Raw genomic sequence first — 25571 nt, 5'->3', positions numbered from 1 at the left:
GCCGCACATCAGCCACGCCGCACACAACATGACAGCTCAGGTCCCCCTCCCCTTCTGACACTGTTAAACATATATTTATTCACATTTTTCCTCCCGTGCAGACTTGTGCAGGGGCAAAAACATAAATGACTTACCTCTCTCTATGATTACCAAATTAGTAAGTTAACTGTTAACCACAAACCACAGCGATGTTGCTCCAATGTTACAAAAACAAAAGAGTCAGACTTACATTCATGGCTCCGGCTTCGTTTGACGCGTGATATAAATAAACTGCAATCCAGAGGGTAAACGCGAGGAAAATATGGATGCTCTCGTAGCAAAACCTTTCAAAAAAACAAAAGAAAACAATTCTATCCCACGCTCGTAAATCGTCCGGGACAGAATCGCCACTACAGAAACGTCTGGACACACTAGAGCCGCTTCAACGCCATTGCAGGCAGTGGGTGATGCTGCCAGTCGCACTGTAGGGGTGTCGGTGGGATTTGGCGGCTCATCTCACGGAGAGCTGCACTGTGGCAGCATTTGCAGGACGGCAGCGTCCGATATACGTCTGCAGTACAGTAAAGTAAACACTACTTAGCTGTAACCATAGCCAGTGATTTGCAAACGTAAAGCCTCATGTGACAGGTGCTAAAACCTGAACTGCGGCAATGGTTTGGTCCGATAATCTACCGCGCGGAGGGGGTTTCAGCGAGCTGCAGTCTGGCATAAATACCAGCGCACAGCAACTTTAACTTTACTCGCTGCTTATTGTTCATCTGTGGGGTTTGGGTGGGGCAGAAAGGGTCAAAGACCACTCAGGCTACGTGATGGGTGTTCAGAGTTTCCCAAAATGTGGTGTGAGAACCACCAGGGGGCCTGAAGGAGTTTGGGGGGGCAGAAAATTAGGTGAAGTTTGATTTCACTGTTAATTCACTCATTAAAGGTCAAGAAATAAGAGAAATAAGGCTAACTGATTACAACATTTACTCCTTCCTCCATCTTATCAGTCTATATACAGGTGCAACTGGCAACTTAATTTAGCCAAATGCAATGATATTAAAGCTGAATATCAATGTTGGCAACTGAACCAAACACTATCAGACACACTCAACATGGCTAAATGCATATTTTAAAATGCTATGGTTTCTAAAGTTTGCAGTCTCTTTCCACAATTAATCTGTGGGCATTAATATTTTAACAGATTTATATTGAAGTAGATCAGAGTGGGAAAGATTCTAGCTGGCTGGGTCACACAGGAGTCAACAGAAACAGCCTAAAGCACGAGACTGAATTCATGTGATAAAGCACCAAGGAAGCTTTGTTATTATCCAAATGTGTGATTATTTTAACAAACAGCACTGAGTTATATATGGCATGGTTGCTAACATAGCATAACATGGCATTGTTTCTTACATGCGTATTTTGTAAACACAAATTACAAGTTATAAATTACATTTTTAATCAAAGTTTAACCAGAATTCTTTCAAAAAGTGAGTGTGATATAGGAGATTAAAGCATGCACATGCTGCATAAATCTGAATGAGATATTTAGGACTTGATTTTATTTGTCACCTTCTCAAATCCCATAATGTAAATCTCATTTATAAATATGTGGAGTCATATAATCTGCCAAAATATGCAATTTACCTTGTTATGTATCCATTTCAGTCCATGCTGAACTCACTTAAAGCAGAGGCGGTTTACATATGCGTTCTTTTTTATACGGTAGGCAGCTGTTGTTCTATTTTTACTTATAACCCTTCAAATTTTTCAGTACCAGCATCTTGAATTTAGAGAGTGAAATATTACATGAAAGTGTGTCTTTGCCATAACGTCTATTATATTGTATCTGCTGTACTAGAAAGAAACAGAGCCACATGAGCTACAGTATGTCCCTTACATACATTTAGCAACAGCCCTCACTGCTGAGGAAAATGGGAATGTTGCATCTTGCCTCATTGGTCAAAACAAGCTAATTCAGGACAATTACAGTGTAAATTGAAACTTACTGCAGACTACACAGAAAAAGAATTGGACTGAAATTAATCCAGAACAGTACACATTTGTCACATCAGACATCAGACACATTTTGGCCGCTATCTTAGCCTCTTGCCAAGACAGAAATGTATGCATCGTAACGCATGCATTGGCCTATAATGATTGTTGTGATATAGTCATACCAAGGCCAAACACTGGCTATGTGAAGATGTTGCTAGGCAACCTAAAAATAATCTTAAGGGGATAAAAGGGAGGGTGAGAGAACGGAACAGCCTCGCACTGCAGAGCACAGAGGATGCATCTTGTTTATCACAGAAGAAGCCATGAATCAAGATTCAAACATGAATTTATCAAACAAGAACCATGCAGTGACCACTGTCATCATGTTAGCCAGTATTAGGATCCTTTTCTGTGGGATCAAAGTGCTCTCTTATTGGTGGCTGACATCAAGGGGGCAATTAAGGGTCCCACAGCCCTTTAGCAGGCCTGCCTTAGAGCGAAGAGGCCAAAACATGACCATCTGTCTGCTAGGACTGTCTCTGCAGGGGGTCTGGAAAGATTGGAGCAGACTTCTCAAACATGCCTGCAGCCTCTTACAGCTGAGCTTAGGAGGTCAAGCCCTGGTGAGGTGATGGTGTGTGTTTATGCAAGAAGGGTGTCTGTTTTCCTGATCCAAATTTTGGAGCCATTATCAAAAAAATCATCAAGCTGCTGAATCAAAGAAGCCAATAATAAGCAGTGGAATTAAGCCAAGATAAGTTAAGATGTTTTAACAGAATGACATAGTGAATTACATAAAGAAATGACATCCACAGCCGTCCTAGATCACAGGGAGACAGGTCATCAATAAAGCAGTCATGCAGCAGCCACTCCTTGTATTTGATATACAGGCGGAATTATAATTCCCACAGAAACATTTGCTGAAGGCGTGGCGCTCCTATTCTGATTCACATCGTGTTTTTGCACTTTTGTTTTTTACGAGACATCAGCCATCTTTTTCCATCCAGATGTTCAGCCAATGAGAAGTCGTGCTGTTTCCAGTAAAGGAAGGAGGCGGAGGAAGGAATGCAGCAGGATGCTTATTATTATGGCTGTCAAACCCAGTGGCGATTAGATAAAACATCCTTTTTCATGTAAGATTTACGAGGATGATGAGCACCATGTCCGCTGCAGCTGTCGCGGTATGGCTTGGTACGGGTACGTATCTATTTAACTCGGAAATATGAGGGCATTTTCTACGCGTTTGTCTTTGATGCGGTATCCATGCTAGTTAGCAAGCTAGTTAGCCTGCTGCTGTTTAGCTGATCTGCTCATTTTTTCCTAAGAGGCTGAGGAGGAAACATGGAAAAATGGCCAATAATAGACAGACCCGTTATACGGGTGGAGTGCTTAAACATTCAACGTAAAAATTGTGTTTTGTACAGCACCTTAACGTTACATCTCCACCAAGGAAGATAATAACGGTATACGTTGTCTTGCTAATTATGTTTCTTGTCACTCATACAGCTTTAATTACCTTTGGGAAACTGGCCTATCTCCCCTGGCGCAGGCCTGTGTTTATATGTAGACCAGTTGTGTTATGAATGCCTAATTAAGTAACTAATGCTAGTTTAGCAGCTCAAGTTATCCTTAATTACATGTGGGGAATAGATGAGATAATATTAATACACTGCTACATTATGTGAAGTAGCCTATGCACAGTGACAGCATCCTATTTGTTACAGCTGCTCATCACTGGTACAGTATATACTCTCAGTTGCCAGCTTATTAGATACACATAGCTAAAACTAATGATAATAACTAATATAACAACCCTACAGTAAATCATACCTTCACGAAGGCTGTAATGTTCAGTTTATGTTAAAACAATTACAAAATAAGCCTGCTATCACCTTAAAAATACAGCAAGAATTAAAGGACTCGTGCCTTAGCAAGAATCTTAAACATTTGTTCATGCTTTTATCTAGGGGTGCAACTAACAATTACTTTCATTATCAGTTAATCTGTCATTATTTTCGTTATTCGTTTAGTCTATAAAATGTCAGAAAACTAGTGAATCTGAGCTTGAATAAACTTGAATCTGCATCTCTAAAATAGAAAAAAGTCAATATTATAACCGTCATGAAGGAATAATTTATTGCACGGCTGTTGTAGTCGTTTTAGCTTTGTCTACCTAATAAACTGGCAACAAACCAAGTGTATAGTTCAGAACACCCTTAAAAGACATACTTGTTCCATTCATGCTTTTATTCATTGATCCAATAGTTTACATTGTGCATGCCTTTGATGCCAAAGACACCGCTTTACATGAGAGAAATGTCCATATGAAGCGATCCATAGGCTTGAAGCGGAGAACAGCCCTGTACAGAGATGGTGAGTGGGTGTGTGCAGTGGTGCACTTCATGTGTCCCCTCCCCCCTGTCATAACACAGTGACACGCTCAACTGGTTCCCCATTAATACTGCCATTATTGTTTTCAGTTGTCTGTTGTCCCACAGACTTGGCCCACTTACTTTTGCTGTAACAGCAGTTTACTGAATTTAAATTTTGTCTTTGCTAGAAGTGGAATTTCTCCTAAATCATTAACTATGAGACAAAGGTCTATTTCTCCTGTTCAACATGATACTGGTACTTTACTTCACTGATTCAACACTGTGAATGACACAGAACTTCTCAACCATTGTTTTAGACAAATCACTGATTTACTTACCTTTATAGAGCGCTAGAAGATTGAACTGGCTGTATCATGTCCACTCTTGTCCTTAGCCATTGCCTTCTGCTTGTTGTGACACCAACTACTTTCACTTCCAGGTCTGTGTTTAGAACAACGAGGCTCAAACGCATCACAGGCAGAATACCAAAGCATCTGTCCAAACAGTAGCAATCCTTGTTGTCTGTGCTTCCCCGCTTAACACCAAAGAAGCACATGCAGTCCTCCTGACCCGGACGACATGCACATACGAAGCTGATTCAACAGAACTAAAGGACATGCCTCCCTTGTCTCTGCCTCAGGTAGCTAGGGCCATTAAAGGGACAAGGGTGGTTTATTCACTCTACGTTGCCAATGGCATTTCTAACTAAGCCATCACTCCTGAGACTTCAGCCTGTCCAAGGTCAGCCCAGAGAAGCATAAAATCTGGTTAGCCATTTCTAACACCCCCAAGGCCTGTTAGTCATCTGCTATGGCATTTATGGGCATGTGTGTCACTTTATTATGATTACGTGCAATGTATAGAGAATACTTATGTATGTCAGCCCAATTACCAGGAAAGTGTAGCTTGTTGTGTGTATTAGCATGCACTTGTCTGTCTCTACACTTGTCCTGCAGCAGAAGCCGACAGGTTAGTCTTCAGTGGACAGTTTAGTATTAACCTTTAATTGGTGATGTATTATGTACAGCAGGAGTGCTGCAGTCCATCATCTCGAGAAGGCCTGGCAGAAAGTCAGCCTGCCACAAATAAGCAGATCTGATGCTATTAGCAGAGCCTCCGTGTAGCTTAGTCAGTGATCTTTACTTACCCTGCCTGCTCTCTTAATGGAAGTGACTGCATTCAAAGGTGAGGGTGAAACACAGTCCAGTAGGAACCTGTAAGCTAGACTGGCTAACATAAAGCTGCCAGGAGTGTGTGTTAGGCCTAAATGTTTGTTGTTGAATCAAAGCTTTAATGTTGATAGGCTAAAACACATTTCAAATCCCATAGGTCATTTCCTATTCCTCAGCCCATTAGGTGAGACCAGACCATCTGGGCTCGCTTGTATGTCCTGCCTGTCTCATCTGTGGACATGTCACAAATGTTTACACCACATCCATTTGGTCTCTGAGCAGAACAGAATAGCCAGTGCTTGACCTTGACCGGGGGTGTGAGACTGTGGTCCTTTGTGTGGTGAAGAATTGATGAGGCCCAACGGGTCGGGTAATAGAATCTGAGTGTGTGCATTCAGAGTGGGATTTGCAGATCGACTCAAGTCATCACAGAGGGCGCCACTGGTGTGCTCAAACTGAATGAGGTTTTATTCTTGGTCTCAGAATAACCTAGATTCTAATGTCATGGGTGCAGTAGTAGCAGCAAGAAGAGCTATCCCTCAATCTGCCCTTGGAAAGAGATGTGTTGGAAATAACCTCGGGTTTCTATAAGTAACACCACATTTAGTGGCTGCTAAATGCTATTGATTGTATCTAGCTGTGATGGAGACCTTGGGGACATCGGACATATGGCCAGTTCAGCGTCTGTTTGGGGCCACAGATGTAGCCCAGTTTAACATACATATGGGACCATTTTACAACTTTACACTTCCAGCAGCTCATCAGTACACTTAGACTGCAGTTAGGCAATTTGGCCTTGTAGATGTGGACTTCCTTAATAATCTGCAGCTTACTGTGTCACCTAATCTTCTATAACCCCTTTGTGCACCCTGGTAATAGATAACGCTTAACAACCAAAGATCACATGCTGACTTCCTCTTTCGTGGACACGGATTAAAATGTAAATCCTGCTCTATTACTCTCTTCAGTGGAGACTCTCCTTGGAAATCAGCTTCTGTTCAAGGAGAGGGCTTTCAGTACAGTCGTACAGACCCACTCCATGTTATGATGCTGATGACAGTGATGTAGAACATGTTGCTTTGATGCCTATGGGAGGATGAAGCAAGAGATAAACAATGGTGAAAATCGGCAACATTTTGCTAGCGGGAAGGCACACACACAGCTTTCCCGTGCCTTCTTGTAGCTGCTTAATGTGTCTGGATTTATGTGTCTGCAGGTGACAACGGTTCAAACTCTATTTCTCTTGCACTTCATAGCACAGATCTCCAGTTTTCCCTCCCTCCCTATCTTGCTCTTTCTCTTCCCCTTCCTCCTCCTCTTCTTCCTTGTACACTCAGTCTCCCATGGTGATTAAAAATTGAGTGCCCACCCACTGAGGGAGAGAGAAGGGGAAAAAAAGTGAGAAGAGAAAAATCCTGCGCAAAATGCTGAGAGGTTGAAAGAAGACAAGTGAGCAAGAGAAGGGGAAAGCTGGGCAAATCACCTCCAGTCTTACATTGCGTAAACTTTTGTTAAGCGGCTGCCATTTTCCCAGCAATGCCCTTCACAAATAAAGGCTAAATGTTTGTGTTTGACATGGAGTGGGGCTAAACAGAGAGCATAATGGAGACAGAGTGGGAGGAGGGCATGAAAACAACTCTGTACTGTCTGAATGACTCTCATTACTGCTGCTTTTATTCACAGTACCTTGGCTCCTTGCCCCTGAAATTCATTGTTGTGGTTTAGCAGCTCGCTCTTCCTATATACAAAATCAAAGTCTTTCCGGCAGTTTTCGCCTTCACGCTTGGCTGTTTCTGCACTGCATCCTTGTGTGAAACGAAGGCACTTACCTTTATGAGAATGCAGAAGCCAGGCAAGAAAAGTAGACAAATCTATCATTGTAAGCAGTATATGAAGGGTGAAGTAGGTTAGCAAGTACTTGTAACCCAAACGTTTTCTTTATTTGTTTTCACCTCTATTAACATCTTCTTTTCTAATTAGTGCTACTGGCAGGTCATTAATGATGAATAAAATACAAAATGTTCTGCTTTCAGGAACCAATTTCCTTTTTGTTTGAAAACTGTGTTTCAGTGGTCACCATCTTGTCGAGATCGCATGCAGACCGTAACGTCTACCCATCTGCAGGAGTGCTGTTCGTCCATGTTCTGGAGAGAGAGTACTTCAAAGGAGAGTTTCCCCCCTACCCAAAATCAGGTATAACACTATTGTGCTCCCATTTTCTGCACTTTGTTGTAGTGATTAATAGTGTTAAAAATATTTGATTATCTAAATCACTAAAACATTTGTACAGGTCGTTGTTGGCGCAGTCATTGTATAAATGCAGTAGTGCATTTTCCATTTATCATATTTCACTAGTAGAAAATGTGTAGCTGCTGTTGGCAACACATTCACAGTTCAGCTAATGGGTCTAAATGTGCATTACTGAATGGGTTCTGACCAATAACAGATCATTGGGCCACCCCTCATTAAACAGCTCTGCCTACAGGTGATGCCAGCAATGACCCGATCACTTTCAATACCAACCTGATGGGCTACCCCGACAGGCCAGGCTGGCTGCGCTACATCCAGAGGACTCCGCACAGCGACGGAGTGCTCTATGGCTCCCCCACTGCAGAGCATGTTGGCAAGCCCACCGTCATAGAGGTAGGTGGTTCCTCTTCCTTGAAGAGAAGGAAGATGAAGGCATTTGTGCTTCTGTTTAATGTGTCAAGGAAGGAAAAGGAATTCTGCTAAAAGTGTTGAAAAAAGGAAAGCATTAAATTAAAAGAATCAGACATTTTCAGTCATTTAAATGGAAGACAGTATCACATACTTTGTAGTCTTTGCCAAGGGCCACATACAGGTAATAGAGTAGTAATACATTTGAATTAATTTTACTCAGCTGATTTGTATGCATTTAGTTGTAGCATAGTGCAATGTTACGCTCTGAGTCTTCAGACAAATTCCATTATGTTTTTTATGCTTTCTTTGTCCCCCATAAGCCACTGTAGAAATTCTTTTCCCAAAAGGCTTAACGTTCCCAGCGGCTCACATGTGCCTCTATACAGTGTCTCAGTTGGGTACTGAGCCTGTGTAGTGTATCTAGCTCAGCCTTGTCCAGAGGGTTGCTCCATATACGCTGCACTTATCTGGGCTTAAACTTTCACCCCTTTGTGTTGCAGATTACTGCCTATAACAGACGTACTTTCGAGACGGCACGGCACAACTTGGTCATAAACATCATGGGCACAGAAGGTAAGAGGTGCCAGCATGAGCACTTAGAGCAAACAGAGATCAGACTGTGCAGCTTCCCTGATTAAATCCTTAGGGCACATTCAGTAATTTCTAAAGAAAAACAGCATATTATATTGATCTATCCATGCATATGTACAATTATAGACAATTATCAAACTCTCTCTACCGATGACCTTGTGGTGAGAATATCTTGAAAACAGTCTTTAGATAAACTAATAGATGTCTTAATTGTTATAGGCACTTTCATGAAGTATCAAGTATCACAGGTTGGCCATCATAAATCAGTATGATATGTTGTGGTTTCTGTAAACACACAGTCCTGTATTGGACCAATATGTCATGGTTATGAATTTTCACAGTATATCTATATAAAGCAGCCTTTCCTTTCCATTTTTGTGACTCCACCTCACATCTGTGCATCTGTATGTTTGCACAGTTGCTTGTTGACCTGTCACAGTACATGCAGTACAATGTGAATTGAGTTGGTTGAACGCTCAGCAGATGTTCGCAGCACTAACATGACATCATTCTCCCTATGCTGTGATGTCATCTGCCATCTGGCCCCAGAAGGAGGCTAAGTCATAACAGAGCGGAGCAGACACACCAGCGTCTGCTGGACAGACTGGCGAAATCAGTGTCAACTATGCAGCAGTAATAAAGTATTAATGACGTCTTAGTCAGCAAAACACCACTGTAGCTGCCCTCCTATCTTCTTTCTCCCTCATCCTACTGTCAGTCACCTGTTTCCCATTCTCCTCTATCTTTCTCTTCTTCATCCCTATGCACAGAGTTCCCTCTGCCCTACCAGGCAGAGTTTTACATCAAAAACATGAATGTGGAGGAGATGCTGGCCAGCGAGGTGCTGGGGGACTTCCTGGGAGCAGTGAAAAACGTATGGCAGCCTGAACGCCTCAACGCCATCAACATCACCTCGGCACTGGACCGTGGCGGCCGTGTGCCCCTGCCAATCAACAATCTCAAGGAAGGGTGAGCATTTTGAAGGTTTGGCCAGACTTGTATCGCAACAGTTGCAAATACTAGGAGTGCTTTTCATACTGAACGAAAGATGATTCAGTTACAGCTAAATCAGGTTTTCTTTTTTGTTTCAAGCTCATTTTCTAGCACTTTGCATTGATGTTGTATTTTAAAAACCAAACTAAGTGCATGATTTAGGTATAATAATAAGTCATACGCAATAAGCATGAGATTTAAGAGTCTTACAATTTCTCTCCATGAGTGACCTCTTCACTTCTCTCAATCGAACAAATTGCTTATATTTTCAGCCCACTCACATGCTGACATTTTATTTAATTGGGGCCTTAGGGATCCACAGCTCGCTGTGAATTAGATGAGTACACGTGGTTGTCAGCGCTGACAGACAGTCAGTTGGTCTAGTTTAAAGGGAAATAGCCCACATGAACTGCCGTAAGTTGTGCATCAAAGATTCATGCTGACGTTTTGGAAGACGAAGGAAGCATCTAGGAGAACACTCAGTGGAGGAGAAATAACAAGCCTCAGCATAAACATGCGAATGGGGCTCCATCTTCTCTCCTTTCATGCTTTGTATTTCACTGTCTCCTCCTCTCTCTAGAGTGTATGTGATGGTTGGTGCTGATGTTCCCTTCTCGTCGTGCCTGCGGGAGGTGGAAAGCCCACATAACCAGCTGCGCTGCAGTCAGGAGATGGAGCCTGTCATCAGCTGTGACAAGAAGTTCAGAGCTCAGTTTCACATTGATTGGTGTAAGATTTCTCTGGTGAGGATTGTCTTGTACAGATTTCCCTGAATTGAAAATTACAGGTTCTTTAATGCCGAGGCAAGAGTGGAACAAGTACACTACTCTTGCTTGTGCTACAAAAGTAATGTTTTGTGGACTGTTTTTGACACGCCTTTTTCAGTTAACGCAACCTACTGTGTCGTTCACAAATGCTGAATTAACTCCTACTTATTTCTTTAGGTCGACATTAACAAAGTAGTCCCGGTATACATTACCCGTCCTGAGCCAGGCACCGGGATCCTGCCTGAATTTGGGGATTACAAGCCCCCCTCTGAGTCTCTGAAGGGCCGGGACTACTTTTCAGACTTCCTTATCACACTGGCTGTTCCCTCCGCTGTGGCACTAGTCCTCTTCTTCATCCTCGGCTACACTATGTGCTGCAGACGGGAAGGGGTGTAAGTGTGCTTGGTCTTATATTTTTATGCAACTATTGAACCAACACCCCAACAAACATTTGAGGAAAGCACAGAAACTGGTGGATAGTGCAGGATATTTAGACAAGAGCAATAATCTGGATTGGAATTGCAGCTTATCATTACCATCCAGTTGCTCCATTTTTATTGAGTTCCCCATGAATATCTCTCACAGTTTTTTGTTAATTTTTTCATGTACATCTTGATGTTTTGAAGCATAGCATCAATAACCATTCATCCACGATAAATCCTTTCATCATTCTCCATCATTTACAGGCTGGGAGAGACGTGCCCCCTCGTTCACTCAATGTTTCCCGTCCCATCACCATTTCCACTCTGTCTTTACCCAACAGTCCATTCACTTGTGTGTAGATGTCTGTTTAACTATTAATATTAGTATTTAATTCATCCATTTTGTTTTGTTTCTAGGGAAAAAAGAAACATGCAAACACCAGAGTAAGTGTTTTACCTCTCCTGTGTTTTTCTTTATTTTGGGTCTATTTTTGCCCCCCCTCCCTTTGGTTTGCAGTTTTGTCATCTATGTTGTCATTGACGGCTTTCTCATAACCATTCATACGCTCATCTGTGTGTTGACATCTATTCATCCACTGGGCTGCTCAAAAATTCAATGACCAGATTTAGGTAATTAATGCTGTAGCAGTAAATGAATCTTGAAGACTAAGAACATATCTTGCACTATAAGTCAGACGAAGCCACAGCGATAGGTGAGGGTGGTTGTTATATTTCTGTTGTGCATGCATGAATTGAGTGCAGAGCTCACCAATTGCATATTCAAATATTTGAAATGTGTTTCAGTAAATAAAGCATTGCACACGCGATGAGACAAATTAACCCCACCAACCATGACAACAACGCAAGCTCATACATGTTAACGTCACTGCCTCTCCCCTCTCCAGCATCCAGCTGGTTCACCACAGCTCCATCCAGAAGTCCAGCAAGGAGCTGCGGAGCATGTCTAAGAACCGGGAGATCTCCTGGCCCCTCTCCACACTGCCCGTCTTCAACCCGGTCAGCGGCGAGGTGGTGCCGCCCATCCATCCCGACAACTATGAGACCACCAGCATGCCCCTCATGCAGACACAGACGTGAGTTGAAAGATTACATGCGGTAACACAGCATGTGAATGACTAAACAGACATTCACACGCTCATTTGTGCGCACATGAAATGCACATATGCACCCGTGCTCATTAGCGGGCATGCAGATGTAGGACTCATAGGAGTCATTACGGGAAAATATGAATCGAAACAATAGCATTATCGTTTAATCTTGTTTTCATTGGTTCTAACCATGCCATGTTTACAGCTAAAGCTGCAACAAGCAAGTCAGGTCTTTGGAAAATACGACTGCAGCTCACGAGGTTCAAACTGTCGCGTGATTTTTCCTAATGGGCTTAAAAAAAAGATTTGCTAGTATAAGCACAATATACTTTCACATGATACTAAAGGCTCTAGTAATGTCTGTTTACCATAATATCATTGTTTATAATTTCAGGAATCTGCAAAACCAGATTACGATACCACAGCAACGGCCATCAGGTTAGTATTTCCTTCAACCATTGTAGTCTAGCAATCTGCCTTAATCCATCTGCATGTGTATTATATGATGCGACTAATTCTTTTAATTAATAAATAACAAATAAAGAAGCTTCTACAGGCTTTAGTCACAGGAGTAGATGTCAGAGCAACATTTAAGCTTTCACTAGTTATTGTGGTGGGTGTTCTTAAATCTGTCTACATTGTATAAGATGACTGTTATTTTGCTGTGTTGCTCACAACCTCAGTCTGTCATTAGACTTTCTCCCGCCTGCATCACTGTAAAAATACAAGCATCCAGACTTTATTCAATTGGACACAGATTATGGAGAGCAAATCATTTTGCTATGCTAAGCAACAAATCAGGCTTGAGAGCTTTACTTCTTGTCTAGTGGTGTCTCAACCACTGCAATTCTGTGAGCACCCTCTTGTGTGCATGGTGTTCAGCTGCATGACAGTTCCAGCACTAACCTGCTGCTCTCTCTGTTCACTGCTAACAAAGGAGATAATTATGTCATGTCAACATTTCGAAGGCTGGAGGTAGGTGCTGCAGTCTGTTTATGAGTTAATGTAGAGATAATTTGTGAGATGTTTTTTTTTTTAGTTATTTCAGCTCATCTTTTCTGCAGAAAAGGACTAACAGCATATCAAAATGTATCAATGTGAGTACTTGGAAATTAATTTTTATATTCTTTTTTGTATTTATTCTAGGTAAATGGTATTCCTGAGGAGAGAAAGGTGGCCGAAGCACTGAATTTGTGATCAGACACCAGTGTCTGAGCTGACTTTGATTCCATATCTATATTGTTTTTTCTAACATTTGTACCAATATGCATGCCCCAGAAGTGTCTTTACAAAGATTTATCGTCCATATGCACTTACAGTTTGAAGAGTGAGAGTGTGAAAGAAAACAAAAGAGCTTAACTGATAAAAAAATACAATAGAATATTTTTTAATATTTGTGTAAATGTTAAAACTACAGTGTTTGTATTTCTACTTGCTTTGCACAATGGACCTCTTAGAGGAAAAGGGAGTTTTACATGGACATGATTTAGTTGTCATGTGTTATTAATTATAGGTAATGTGTGACATGATAATAAATTCTTTCAAAATAATTTGTTTTTACTTTAAATACCTTTGTACCAATAATAAACAAGATGCTAGTAATGTCTGAATGACATGAAAGGTGTGTTTGTCCAAAAAAGAAGCCAAAACAGCACATTTTATGAAGGTATTATTAACAATGTACAACAGAATAAAGGCTTTTATAAATAATATTGATACATCTCACATTTTTAAGACATCACGAAAAAATGTACATGTAACATATTTCAAAGAGGCCCTGCACAGGTGTATAAATAGTTGTTGCTTTTACACGACCAAAAAGATCTATTAAGGCCTGAAACAATTACCAAATTTATAGCTGTTGATCAGTAATTGATGAAAAAACGTATCGTAGTAAACTTCACACATCAATGGAAATTGCAACATGGAAATGCCATTCTCATCTATAGAATGAGGTCATGACTGGTTATAGAAATTAGAAATGAACTTGGCTCTTATTCAGTTTGAAAACACAACACGAACTGCACATCATCAAATAAATGACTGGAACAATTACAGCTTTAAAGGCTTCTCCTCTGTAAAGAAAAAATGTATTTTCTTTGTGGACCCATATTTTTCTTTTAAAGAGAAGCTACATAAATGTTTAGAAAACGATTGACACTGCAATCTTTTACCACTCCATGGTAGATGAAATAGGCAACTCAAAATTCATATGCAATACAGCTCGGATCTTACAATATTATACTTTTTTGTATCTGCCAAATGACCTTGACAAAACATTTGATTTACCCAATAAAAATGTGCTAAAGTACGGAAAGTATTTGCACTGGTACCATGTTAAACATTGTATTTCACAGCAAAGATGAAAAAGAACCCATGTAGGTCTTAAAATAAATAAAAGTGCTAATCTCTCTTAAATGTCTATGAGGATATAAAGGCAAAGACATATCGCCCACTTGTCAACTGACAAAATATACAATAATTTCCTTTAAGCAACAGTAATATGTCTTCTCAGCTCAGTCAGATGTGGCCCTGATGCAAAGTGCCTAACAGACAGAAGATTATGATCACAGGCTAAGTACATCTGAAGATGTACTGTATGTATAAGCCACTGAGAAAAGCTGTATGTTCAAAGGCATTCAGTCTATGAAATCACTTATTCACTCACTCACTAATCAGAAAGTTCACTGGCTGTGACAGCAAAGGGAGGATGTACATTTAGCTGTTAGTCCTATTGTACAATAATAATATTTGCAAGCCAGTGCATTTTCCACCAGAGCTATGAGGCATGTTTTTAACGGTAATGGAAGGATCAAGTACCAAAAACACTGCTGAAGCACTGCTGTATAAAATAAAGTCTTGCACTTCAACTCTATCATACAAATATGCACAGACTAGGAAGTGAGCTAATAGGACAGACGTCAGACTGTAAAGGCTCAACCTCTGCAACGTGTCTCTGAGGCAGGTAATCATCTATGAGATGCTGGGATGGGTACACAACTATGTAATATTTCCTTCACCAATAGCAGTCATGAGGCAAAGTACAAAATAAAACAGCCAATAAACCCCCCCAAAACTGTATAAAATATAAGCTTAATTTAAATCATTAAATACTGTACATTTTACATAGAATTTCAGAGCTACAGCAAGTGACCACGGTACCTTTCAGCACAAGGCAAACATTTCTAAAATTACTCACAAAAACATTAGCAAAAAATATGTCAAGGGGTAATCCAACATTTTAACAATTGCACTCCAAATGTTTACTTTAGTCAACAGACAGACAGTTTTTTCAGTTTTTTTGATCACCCATGTCAGTTGTTGGTCCATATTTTGCATATTTAGATATCTAACACTATTTTAAAAGTAACCAGAAATACTGTACAAAGTAATGTTGATAATAAAATGCAGCACAATTGAACATTTCTTTAGATATCTGAATATGAAGGTTATGGATCCACCTGAGTGAAAACACCTTCAACTGCTACTGCCATGTGGACGGAGTGTGTGCCTAGTGATCCCTTCCAGAGTGAAGTAATGACAGGAAGTACTGTATGTGACAAAATAAACCTCTTATTAGTATGTTTGGCTAAATAGAAGGAAAGCTGCAAAAATTCACAGCAAGCAAGAGGTCTTGACATAAGAGGACCTCTTTTAGATTAAAATAATAAGATTCCACATCTCCAAATTTCTTCTCCACTCTTCTGCTGAATCCAGATAATGTAAATGTTTTGAGCGTTATGTTCTTTTTTTCTTCTCTATCTTGCAATTTGCACTTTGCCCTGAACGGAGCAAACGCTTTTTTGGGCATTTTTCTTTTTATCAGTGTACGACTTTCACATCAGTCAAAAAGTACAGACTCTGCTAAAACATGGCCAGCAGAGAGACACTGTTCTCCCATGCATCCCTGTGTTGTAACTCAACACAACTGAGGATGTCTCCTGTGGCCAACAGTAGGCTAAAACACCAGGCCTGCTCCTGGCTTGGATCTGTACCTCACTTCAAACTCAGCAGGGGCTTGTTGAGTCTGCTCTGCCCCCCATCAAGAGGTGTCAATCAGGCTCCGGGTGTGGGCTGGCTGCCCCTGGCCAGTAGCAATACAACCAGACTGAAGAGCCCCACGGCCCCCAGTCTCTTCAGCAGGGCCACGCTGTCTTTGGGGATGACCACCTGGGCCAGGTCATTGGTGATGAGGGAAATCTCATGAGCCACACAAACAAAGATGAAGGTGCTGACCATGATGTTAAGTGAAGGGTTTCCTGGGATCAAGACCAAAATTCCCTTGGTGTCTGCCGCCAGCCAGATGTGGTACTGGCATATGAACAGCTGGGGGAGACAAACAAAGCAGGTTCAATAGTGTGTAATGTAATGTGTGCTAATTCCCTTTTAACTTGGTGGCCTCCAGGGAGCTACAGAACATGAACAATGAGTTGCTTTTTGATCATTATTTGTGGTCATATTCTTATTCCTGGTATTTTATTAGTGTTGTTTCCACATTTTATTACTGTTACCCCATCTTAGGTTTTACTGATTACTCATTTCTCTTATTGTTTTATGGTACCCTTTGCAAAGCACTTTGTAATCGTATATTTTTATTAAGGGCTATATAAATACACTTTTTATTATATTATTGTAACTCTACTGCCATGCCATGTCTTACCTCCAAGGAGATCTTTCCGAACCATGCAAAGAATGAGCTATATATAGAGCGGGCGTAGCCAGGAATGTTCCTGATGAGAATGAATGCCAAAATCTGTGGACAAGACCGATTGAAGACATTTCAGTGTCAAAGCATGAAGTCACACTGGGTGCATTATGAGATTCCTATAATTTGAAGTTGCAGGCTGAAGTCAAGGAGTCGAAACCACTCAAGTTAGAGTGATGAAAAGTCACTAAGTCAAATGAGAGGTGAAAAATTTGCAATCCTGGCCAGTTTAGAGGAACAAAGCTTAACTATGTTGTTAATTACTGTGCCTTCTCTATTGCACTACTTCAAACTGTTTCCCAGTGGGGAAACTGTTTAAAACAGTTTTCATACTTATATTAACAAAGTCAAAGTAGTAGGATCAATAGTTATCCCAAGCTGACTTGGAGAAGACATGTTTGCTGTAAAACCACAAGAGAACGAGATGAAAGGAAAAGTAGTAAACAGAGACAGAAGACAGATAAAATTGTACCTGAACCACAGAGATGTAAGGATGCATCTCGTTGCACTCTGTTTTGGTTTTGCAGCTGCTGGCCCATACTGAGTAAGTCTAGAATAATGGGGAAAAGGAGAAGGCAGAAAACAGGTTTGAATCTTCAGCTGCAACAAAGAGGTGGTTGACTAAGTTTCGTTACACAATACAGACAACTTTCTTGAGATACACAAGAGCATTAAAAGCAGAAGATTGCAATTGCCAAGGAAGCTACCAGGTGTGGCATGTAGGCGCAGTAAGTATCCACCCTGCCCTGTGTAACTACTCTCTCCTAAGCTGCTGCAATGCAAGTATGCATTTTGCTCATTAACTAAAATAAGCTTTGGAAAGAAAAGGACCTGCAGAAATGATTTTCACATTTGAAAATAAAAAAGGAATTAATAGGATATAGCTAAAATGATGATATGAGTAGATGACAGCAATCTAAAATAAAAAGTGAAATTGAGTCTAAACCCCAGTATTGAGCCAAACATGTCTGAGAAACCCAAGTGTGAAGAATCTTACTATGAAGGAGACGACGGAGAGGAAGAGGAGCAGATTGGAAATCTTGGCAGAGAAGAGAGCCTCTCCTTTGCCCTCTGACAGCACCTGGCGCTTCTGAAGCACCAGATTGATGAAGGCAAATAACATGCCGTGTATCACTGCCTGTAAAAGAACATTACCACATTAATTCTATTTTTCAGTTTAGTCCCATTTGGACCCAAGCTTCTGATGTACTCTGGCACGTATTACATTTCAAAGAATGTGTTAATGCAAAGACTAAAGTGGGGGTGCAACTGGAGCGAAACACATCTGACTTACAAATCGGTCCAACTTCCATCTGAACCACCACTCGTGGATGCTTCCGTTCAGCTCAAAGAGCTTGGAGAAGGGCCACACAGAGAAGATACTCTCAAAGAAACCCTGCAGTCACAACGCCAAAACGTGAACATTACATAAGCAGGGCTTCAAAACAAGAACCAAACCATGAATTTGAGTAAAAACTATGATAGCGTAGTGTAGTAGTTCTCAAAATAGAGACTGACAAATTGTGTTGTTTTAATTAAATTGACTACACATTCACTATTTGAATGCAACCATTTTGCTTCATATGGGCTAAAAAACAAATGTAATAGAATACAGCATTCTTGTATTTGAAAGCATGTTACATTTTCTTTAAAATTGTACACTGTGTAAAGACATAACTATTGACGTGGCCATTTACACCTCTCTCATGAAATCAATATGAAACCTGTAGTATAATTCAATTTAATTTTCAATTTAAAGTTCAAACTGAAAACTAAAGTAAGGTTACAATTGTGACTGGTGGGATTAAAATGTTTGGAATTCACACACCTGTGAAAAGGCAAAGACGCAGATAAACAGCAGGAGGCACAGTAACTTCGCCAAGACCCCAAGGTGCCACATGCCACTATCTGTTGAGAAAATAAGACAGCCATTAGCAAATTTCTTTTTCTAAACGCAACTCTGCTGCTGACATTTATGACAGGTATCACATTTATTATGTAATATATTATTAAGCAGACTTTTTCTACGGGTGTGACTCAAGTGAGTGAAACAAATAAAGTAACTGTTTTTTAAACAGCTACTGTTCTGACACCTACTGTTGGCCTTCTTCTGAAGGATCTGAGGCCACATGGCCAGCGTGGCGTAGATGATGACAAACCAGAAGGTGACCAATGGGACAAAGTAATAGAACTGGTAGGCTCTGTCCATTACCACACACAGCACCAAGACTAGGAAGTTGAGACGGAAAAGAACCTGGAGTGGAATGAATATGAAAATATAGAAGCATACACAGATCAATCAATAATAGCATCACACTGATAATAACCTGGTTAAAGTATAACTGACTGTACACTCACCTGGCACACTCTGTACAGTCCAAAGTCTCCTTTGAGCCAGAAAAAGGAAAAGTGTCCATAGCCAGTCTGAAAAAGGTACGCTGCCACCAGCACCCGCACATGCATGTACACTGGAATGAACTGAAAGACAGAAAAAAGCATTTATGCCATTAAATCAATTATCAGTATACACTGCCTCAAAGCAGGTAACTCCCAAATGGATGTGCAGAAGGTGTATTTAGGACTCACAGCGCTGGCACCAGATATGTGATAGATGAGGATAACCAACTGCATCCAACCTTTCCACTCATCTGTTTGCTCTCGGTTGAGTAATTTGGTCTTTTTGAAAGGGGGGGGGGAGAGAAAGAACATACTGAATTGTACACCAAATATCAATTCACAAACTTAATTAAATTTAGTACATCATTACCAACAGCAAGGTTAATACAATTTTTGGGGAATTTTCTACTGTATGTCTCCAACTTAATTAAAAACTCACAGATGCCTTTCTTATGTTTTTTGCACACAGTTAAAAGTTTGATGAACTCAGAGCTTTTAGAGAAACTATCATTTCAAACTACATACACACTTGAAGAGATCCAAGAGTGTGTCTGGTACACAGACACAAATGCAAAATTTCTGAAAAACGTTTCTTTTTTAAAACCAAGTTAGAATGTCCTGGACTTACTTTTACGTTAGACTATGTTGTTTAAAGCTGTAAGTATGTTTCCCCAAAATGACCAGCACCATCTCACCTCCTTGCTGTTCTCACTGTAGAACACTCCCAAGACAAATATATAGATGAGAGGGATGAAGAACGAGGAGTGTGTGTAGAACTTCTGCTCTTTCATGAAAACATCTGCTCTGTCACAAAGGTAAAAATAGCCCATGATGATGCCCATCCTGCAGAGGGCCTGAAAGGGCGCCTTTGGACCCAGGGCGACAGCTGCAATCGCTGGCTTCTTCTCCTCTAGGCTCTCCACATCTGGGGGCACAGGTCGGCGGTGATGGTTCTTGCCAAGGACGTGGAGGATCAGGAGGACCAGGGCCGAGCCCAGGAAGAAACATGCTGACAGTTTCTGGAGGAGGTTTGGGGCTGGTAACATCTGGCAGCAGGAGCCGTCAATGGGCCTCAGTAGCTTGTTGCACACAGAGTTCATGAGGACCATGGCTCCCTGACAGAAGGATTACACAGGGTGGTGAACAAGATGTGAATAATATTCAAAGCAAAAATGCTGTGCACTGTGTTGCCACAATAGCTGAACCTAAACCATTAAATACAACAATCTAATTGGCAATAAATGATCTTAAATTAACAGAAATCCTACCACATTCCTGGTGCTCTCAGGAAGGTGCAAGCCGTCGTCTGACTGGGTGATAGTTTCCAGTGCAGCCTGGCGGGACGCTGCCAACAGCTTGACCCGGGACCTGCTGTTACGCTTGGAGCTGTTGAGCACGTCCACCGCTGCTTCGTTGTACAGCTCCAGCTGTCGGTTAGTGATCATTTTCCTGTTCTCACTCAACACCTCCTCGTTTACTGGGTCTAGAGGACAGAGGTGTGATGGTGTTTTGCAGAGTGTGCATCACATGTGTGAAATTACCAATCATGTCAATGTTTTAGTCAAAAATATTACTTGGGAAATTGGGATTTAGTGATGACACTGTAGCACCTAAAAAACCCAAACAACCCAACCATCTACATTTTTAATTGTTTTTATTTGACTGTTTTGTTTGCTGAAAAACATGCATCAAAGTTTAGCGATCACAAAGAAAAAAAATTTGGAAATATATTATACTGTAGCTAATCATGAGCAATCAAAACATACATCAAATTCATTTGTGGTTGATGATGTAAAATGACTTAAATCCCATTTGACATGAGTGGAGTAATCACATGAGAGATGAATCCCTGTGGTGAAGGGGACAGGCAGTAATACTTTACTAACCCGACTGAGATGACATCATACGCTCAAAGCTGAGCTTACCTTGCAGGACCCAGTAGACCTCTCCATTGTCAGCCAGCTTCTCCAGGTGCATAACAATGGCTGTCAGGTTGACTTTGTACTGCTGCAGGGTCTCGCTGCTGCCACTGTGCAACTTGATGGACCACTGTGGTAAATGGATTAATGGATGAGATCACGATCAACATAACTCAGTCACCACCTTGTTTTTGCCTATTGTGAAATGTGCAAACATTGCTAAGCACTCATTTATACAGCTTACTGTGGCAGCTCCAAGGATGACAACATCTGGCTTTGCTGAAGCTTCCTGCAACACATTAGAGAAGTTGCAATTAGAAAAGTAAATCCATGTCCAAACCATGTGACAATTTCAAGTATATACACTTCCTCGATTAAAGAACACCACCCGCTTGTTAATAACAGAACTTAACATCTATACTCACGTGTGTCCATGATATCAATCGCTCCTTCATTGAATTATTTGCCTCTGGATACCACAGGAAGTCCTACACACAAAGAGGACATAGACATGTTTAACTTCTACCAGAGTATGTTTTTACAGATTGAGAACAGGAGATAAAAACACATCCAGAAATAGCTTACCACATTAACAGAGGAACTCTCATCTTCAAAGGAAATGTCCTCGTGCTTCAGACATTACATGGGGACAGAGAGAAAGCCTGTTAGGCAGATAGTGCACCTCTTGTTCCCTGCTTGAGATCAGACCAAGAATAGTTACGACTGCTGCATAATTGCCATGCATTCAAATGCATTCAATGCTGCATTTTTTGCTGATGAATTTTTGTGCAAACCACTTGATATTGTATGTAAGTACATTATCTCAATGCCACCTATTTCAGGGTTTCCTGCAGGTGTTTATTACAGAGGCTGACGGCCTCAGGATATTTACACACTTTAATGAAATCAAATCTATATAGACACTTAGTGGAAAAAAAGATCAGTGGGGCTATTTCTCACATAAAGGTCATAAACTGAGGCTAAAGTGTCAGGCTTTAGTGCAGCAAGTAGCAGTAGACTGATTACAAAAGGAATATTTTCAGATTCAGCTATGTAAATGGGAGTGAGTGATTCTGGTCATTCTGGTAAACAAGTGGAGTATTGCAATGCCAAGGAGCAAGATGTTTTTCCCAGTCGGTCATAATCAACTGGGAAAGTGTGTGAGGAAAAGACTTCTGACAGAAGACACAAGCAGCCCTGCCTCCAAAGCTGGTGTGAGTGACACATGAAGCTATACCTCTCTGTCTGCTCTTCCAAACATGTCTTTGGTTGGCATCTTGAATGGATCAGTTGGAATATAGTGAGGTCCACTCATTTTTATTGGATACGTTTAGTTTATAGACACGAGTGGAGAGCAGAGAACTGTCTGATAATGTCCCACAACTCTTGCTACCTCTGCTGAACAATTTCCAAAGAAAAACCCTGGGTTTACATGGTGCTGTTTCTCATAATTACCTTGTTTCCATCTTCTCGTCGCTCTGGGTCAATAATTTTGATGAAGGAGTAAAATAGCTGCCTGATTCGTGAATCACCAACAAAGGCCACCCGCTTTTTAGCAAGGCAGGTTTTGGCTTCACTGTAAGACAAAAATGACGATGAGGAATCTGAAATCCTCCAGATAGCAATCATTTGTGTGCTGGGTGGTTCATTATATTGTATAACCTAATCAAAAGCAGATCTTATTACACATATTCAGTCCATGTGATAGTATCTTCTCAACTGGTTATTTGGTTTACAAATTACCCATCCACCCTGACAGACAGACACGGGCGCGCGCACGCACACACACACACACACCCCTCATCTATCACTGCTACACACTTGAATATTTGTCTCACACATAATGTACATATAGTAACCTTGCACTGTTAGTGTGACTTACATGCTTTTGTATTTGTGCATCATGCAGCCATACGGCTGCCATACGTTCTCCCCCAAGTAATGTCCTCTGGACAGCAGCCATTCACATGAGTCTCCACCTGGAGGCAAGACACAGAGAATCTACCAGTAAGACCAAACAAAAACAAAACACTGCTCTGACATTCACTCATACTTTCTCTGTGACTATGATTGAAACCTGCTGTCTCAATAGTACCCTGGCTTTTCATTCAGTGCTGTCAAAAGGCTAGTATACAATACAGGGCTCTACTAGGGGCCATAGTACAAAATGAAGCCATCAGCAATTTAGCTCAATCGCTAAATCGCTTGGCTATCCATTTGTGTGCAAAATGAATGGAGCCATCTGCAACTGAATCAACCCATAGAAACAGGCGAATATGAAGGGTCGGTGGACTAGCGAGAGAAGGGGGCATTTAGTGTCATCGCCAGCCAAAGCAGCTGCTCTCAGTGTGTACACAGAGGTCTCTGGTTCGTATAAGCTTTCATGAACAAAGTACACTCCAAGCAACCCAGTTGGGAGGCGAGATCCAACCAGTTGTACCTGAAAATTTAATGTCCATTGTGCGTCATCATCAATGCAGCTAACTAATCTTTCCCCGACAAGCCAATGCCAACTTATGAAAGACCCAAGACGGGAAGCAGGCTGCTATTATACTGTTCAAAACCACTAAAACTAGAGTTTGTTGTTAGTGTTACTACACCACATTTCTGACAAGATTTATTGATAGTATAGCATATATCTGTTCAGGTAACTGAATAGTTAGTTCTGGCGATTGAAATGGCATTGGCATCTGTTAACTGTTAGCTACATCAACCTACACACGACTTCCCCAGCAGTAATCAAACGTGTCCTGACAGGCGCATGTAAACACAGCTAAATGCAGTGTTAGCTTTATTCAGCTAGGCTAGCCAGACAAAGCCGATTTAAGTTCATATAGCTAAGTTACCGTTAGTGAATTTAGTCTATGTATGCACTCATCTATCTGCATTGTCTAACTCTTGCAACCTATATGTCTCACCTTTTAAAAGCAACACTAGATACCGGCACTGTACGGATCCGCAAAGAAACGTACTCACAACAAACAGCTAGCTAGCTAACGTTAGTAATAGCTGGTGTCAAGTGTTTCACTGGCTGCATCAACAGTAACTTTAATAAAAGGGAGACCACTTACCTCCATAATACCGCGAAGCTGTGTGAAACACGAGGAGTAAAATAACGGCTACTAGCGATATCAGTTTGGCATTTTTAATGGTAAAATGTTGATTTATTTCGCGTTTGCCCAGGCTATAGGCCAGAACCGCCATCTTCGCTCCTCCATGACAACAAGCAGCTGTGCAGTTTAGCGGCGGCGCTTCTCCCGGTGCACCATCTGCCCATTCAGTTCCCTGCGACACCGCCTCCTTCTCCATCACCGCTCGTCAAAGGAGGTGCAGATCAAAATAACTAAAAATAAGTGTCTCGTGTCTAAATTAGTCCACCAAATTATTCGTGCAGACCACACTACAGTTTAGGATAATTTTAAGGCAGTACAGTAAAATTCAGTGTCTTCTAGCAAATGTTTGAAAACAAAACTTCAACCTTGAGTGAGGGCGTTCTCATTGAAAGCACTGTGTGTGGATAATTGGGGATTGTAGGAACAATCATCGCCACAGGATATTCCGTGTGTGTGCATACTTAACTGTCATGGTGTTGATAAACAAAAGACATGTCTTCAGTGAGCCGGTATGAAGAAGGAATGTAGTTTTACTGGTCGTTCAAAAAGGTGATTCTTAGGAGTGACTAGCCATTCAAGCTTAAATGTTTTGTAAATTTTAGTAGTTTTCAGACTAATTAATTGTTTGTTATTTTAAATGAATTGGCCCTTGTTAGAGGGAGACCTTTACCAGGGAAATGTGCATATGTATTTTAGTTGTGTCAATATACAGTACGGTAGATGCAGTTCCTACTGGTTGAATTTTGTCCACTTCCATCCACTGAGTTGCTTGCACTTTGTTTCTCTGTAACCTTTCAGATAAATGTTTACTATGTGCCTCCTTTTCCCACAACCATTATTTTCGATGTACACCCATGCAAGTGTTCTTTCTTATTTTAAAGATATGAGTAAGTAAGTTACGAGTCTGTAGGGTACCTGCTCACCATCAGCAGGAGCTGTAATAAATCGGCTGGTTTGGACTGAGTCAGAAGTGGAGTTCTCAGATCCTTTATTTAAGTAAAAGTAGCATTACCACAGTGTAAAAATGAAATATTCTGCAGTCAAAATGTATTTTAAGTATTAACAGTAAAAGTACCTACTATGCATAATATTATTGGATTATTATTAATGATTCATTTTCATGTACGATTTTAATGTTGAGGTTGATTGAGCCAATTTTAACTACTACTTTACTTTATACTTTATATACTATGGGGCAAGACTGGATTACCAACTGGGCAAAGACCAGCCCCGGTGGCCCTAGACCCCAAGTGGCCCTTAAAGGCCCCAGGTTCACTGTGTTCCAATTGGTTGTATGCAATTGGATTAACTGCAGATTTGTTTAGGAATTTACACCACTAAAGTACAATATCAACTAAGGTGGGTCCCGC

At 41.0% G+C, this 25571-nt stretch overlaps 3 protein-coding genes across 9 annotated transcripts in view; 1 reads left to right on the top strand and 2 right to left on the bottom strand.

Moving 5' to 3' along the window:
- ppp1r9a (protein phosphatase 1, regulatory subunit 9A) overlaps positions 1-5030 on the bottom strand; it is a 52581-nt gene extending 47551 nt beyond the window's left edge. For 2 of the 5 annotated variants that reach the window (XM_044172776.1, XM_044172777.1), the window contains exon 1: positions 230-727. The gene's annotated coding sequence lies outside the window, so the exon portion shown is untranslated. Of the gene's footprint in view, positions 1-229; positions 729-4690 lie in introns of those variants that run through there. The other 3 variants (XM_044172775.1, XM_044172774.1, XM_044172778.1) reach the window with 3 other exon arrangements.
- On the top strand, positions 2933-13617 carry sgce (sarcoglycan, epsilon). 3 transcript variants are annotated; one of them, XM_044172781.1, is made up of 12 exons: positions 2933-3177; positions 7595-7717; positions 8010-8167; positions 8686-8758; positions 9547-9745; positions 10350-10512; positions 10714-10928; positions 11376-11402; positions 11864-12052; positions 12462-12505; positions 13005-13042; positions 13214-13617. In XM_044172781.1, exons 1-12 carry the CDS (start codon positions 3129-3131, stop codon positions 13262-13264), a joined length of 1329 nt encoding a protein of 442 aa, XP_044028716.1. In that variant the 5' UTR covers positions 2933-3128; the 3' UTR covers positions 13265-13617. The 3 variants fall into 3 exon arrangements, with proteins under 3 accessions (XP_044028716.1, XP_044028717.1, XP_044028718.1); XM_044172782.1 differs by lacking the exon at positions 11376-11402 and having other exon boundaries at positions 2937-3177; XM_044172783.1 differs by lacking the exon at positions 13005-13042 and having other exon boundaries at positions 2939-3177.
- Positions 13618-13719: 102 nt separating this feature from the next.
- Positions 13720-24626, bottom strand: casd1 (CAS1 domain containing 1). The gene is made up of 18 exons (XM_044172779.1): positions 24160-24626; positions 22971-23067; positions 22544-22664; positions 21674-21718; positions 21514-21576; positions 21333-21377; positions 21095-21218; positions 20438-20652; positions 19865-20284; positions 19359-19448; positions 19131-19250; positions 18870-19026; positions 18601-18680; positions 18067-18168; positions 17770-17910; positions 17245-17322; positions 16728-16820; positions 13720-16393 (listed from the first exon to the last, which is right to left on the bottom strand). Exons 1-18 carry the CDS (start codon positions 24395-24397, stop codon positions 16124-16126), a joined length of 2499 nt encoding a protein of 832 aa, XP_044028714.1. The 5' UTR covers positions 24398-24626; the 3' UTR covers positions 13720-16123.
- Between the last annotated feature and the right edge of the window lie 945 nt (positions 24627-25571).

Source organism: Siniperca chuatsi, linkage group LG17, assembly GCF_020085105.1.
Source record: "Siniperca chuatsi isolate FFG_IHB_CAS linkage group LG17, ASM2008510v1, whole genome shotgun sequence".
NCBI classification, from domain to species: domain Eukaryota; kingdom Metazoa; phylum Chordata; class Actinopteri; order Centrarchiformes; family Sinipercidae; genus Siniperca; species Siniperca chuatsi.
Note: the sequence above shows the minus strand (reverse complement) of the source record. Positions and strands in the feature narration are given on the sequence as shown.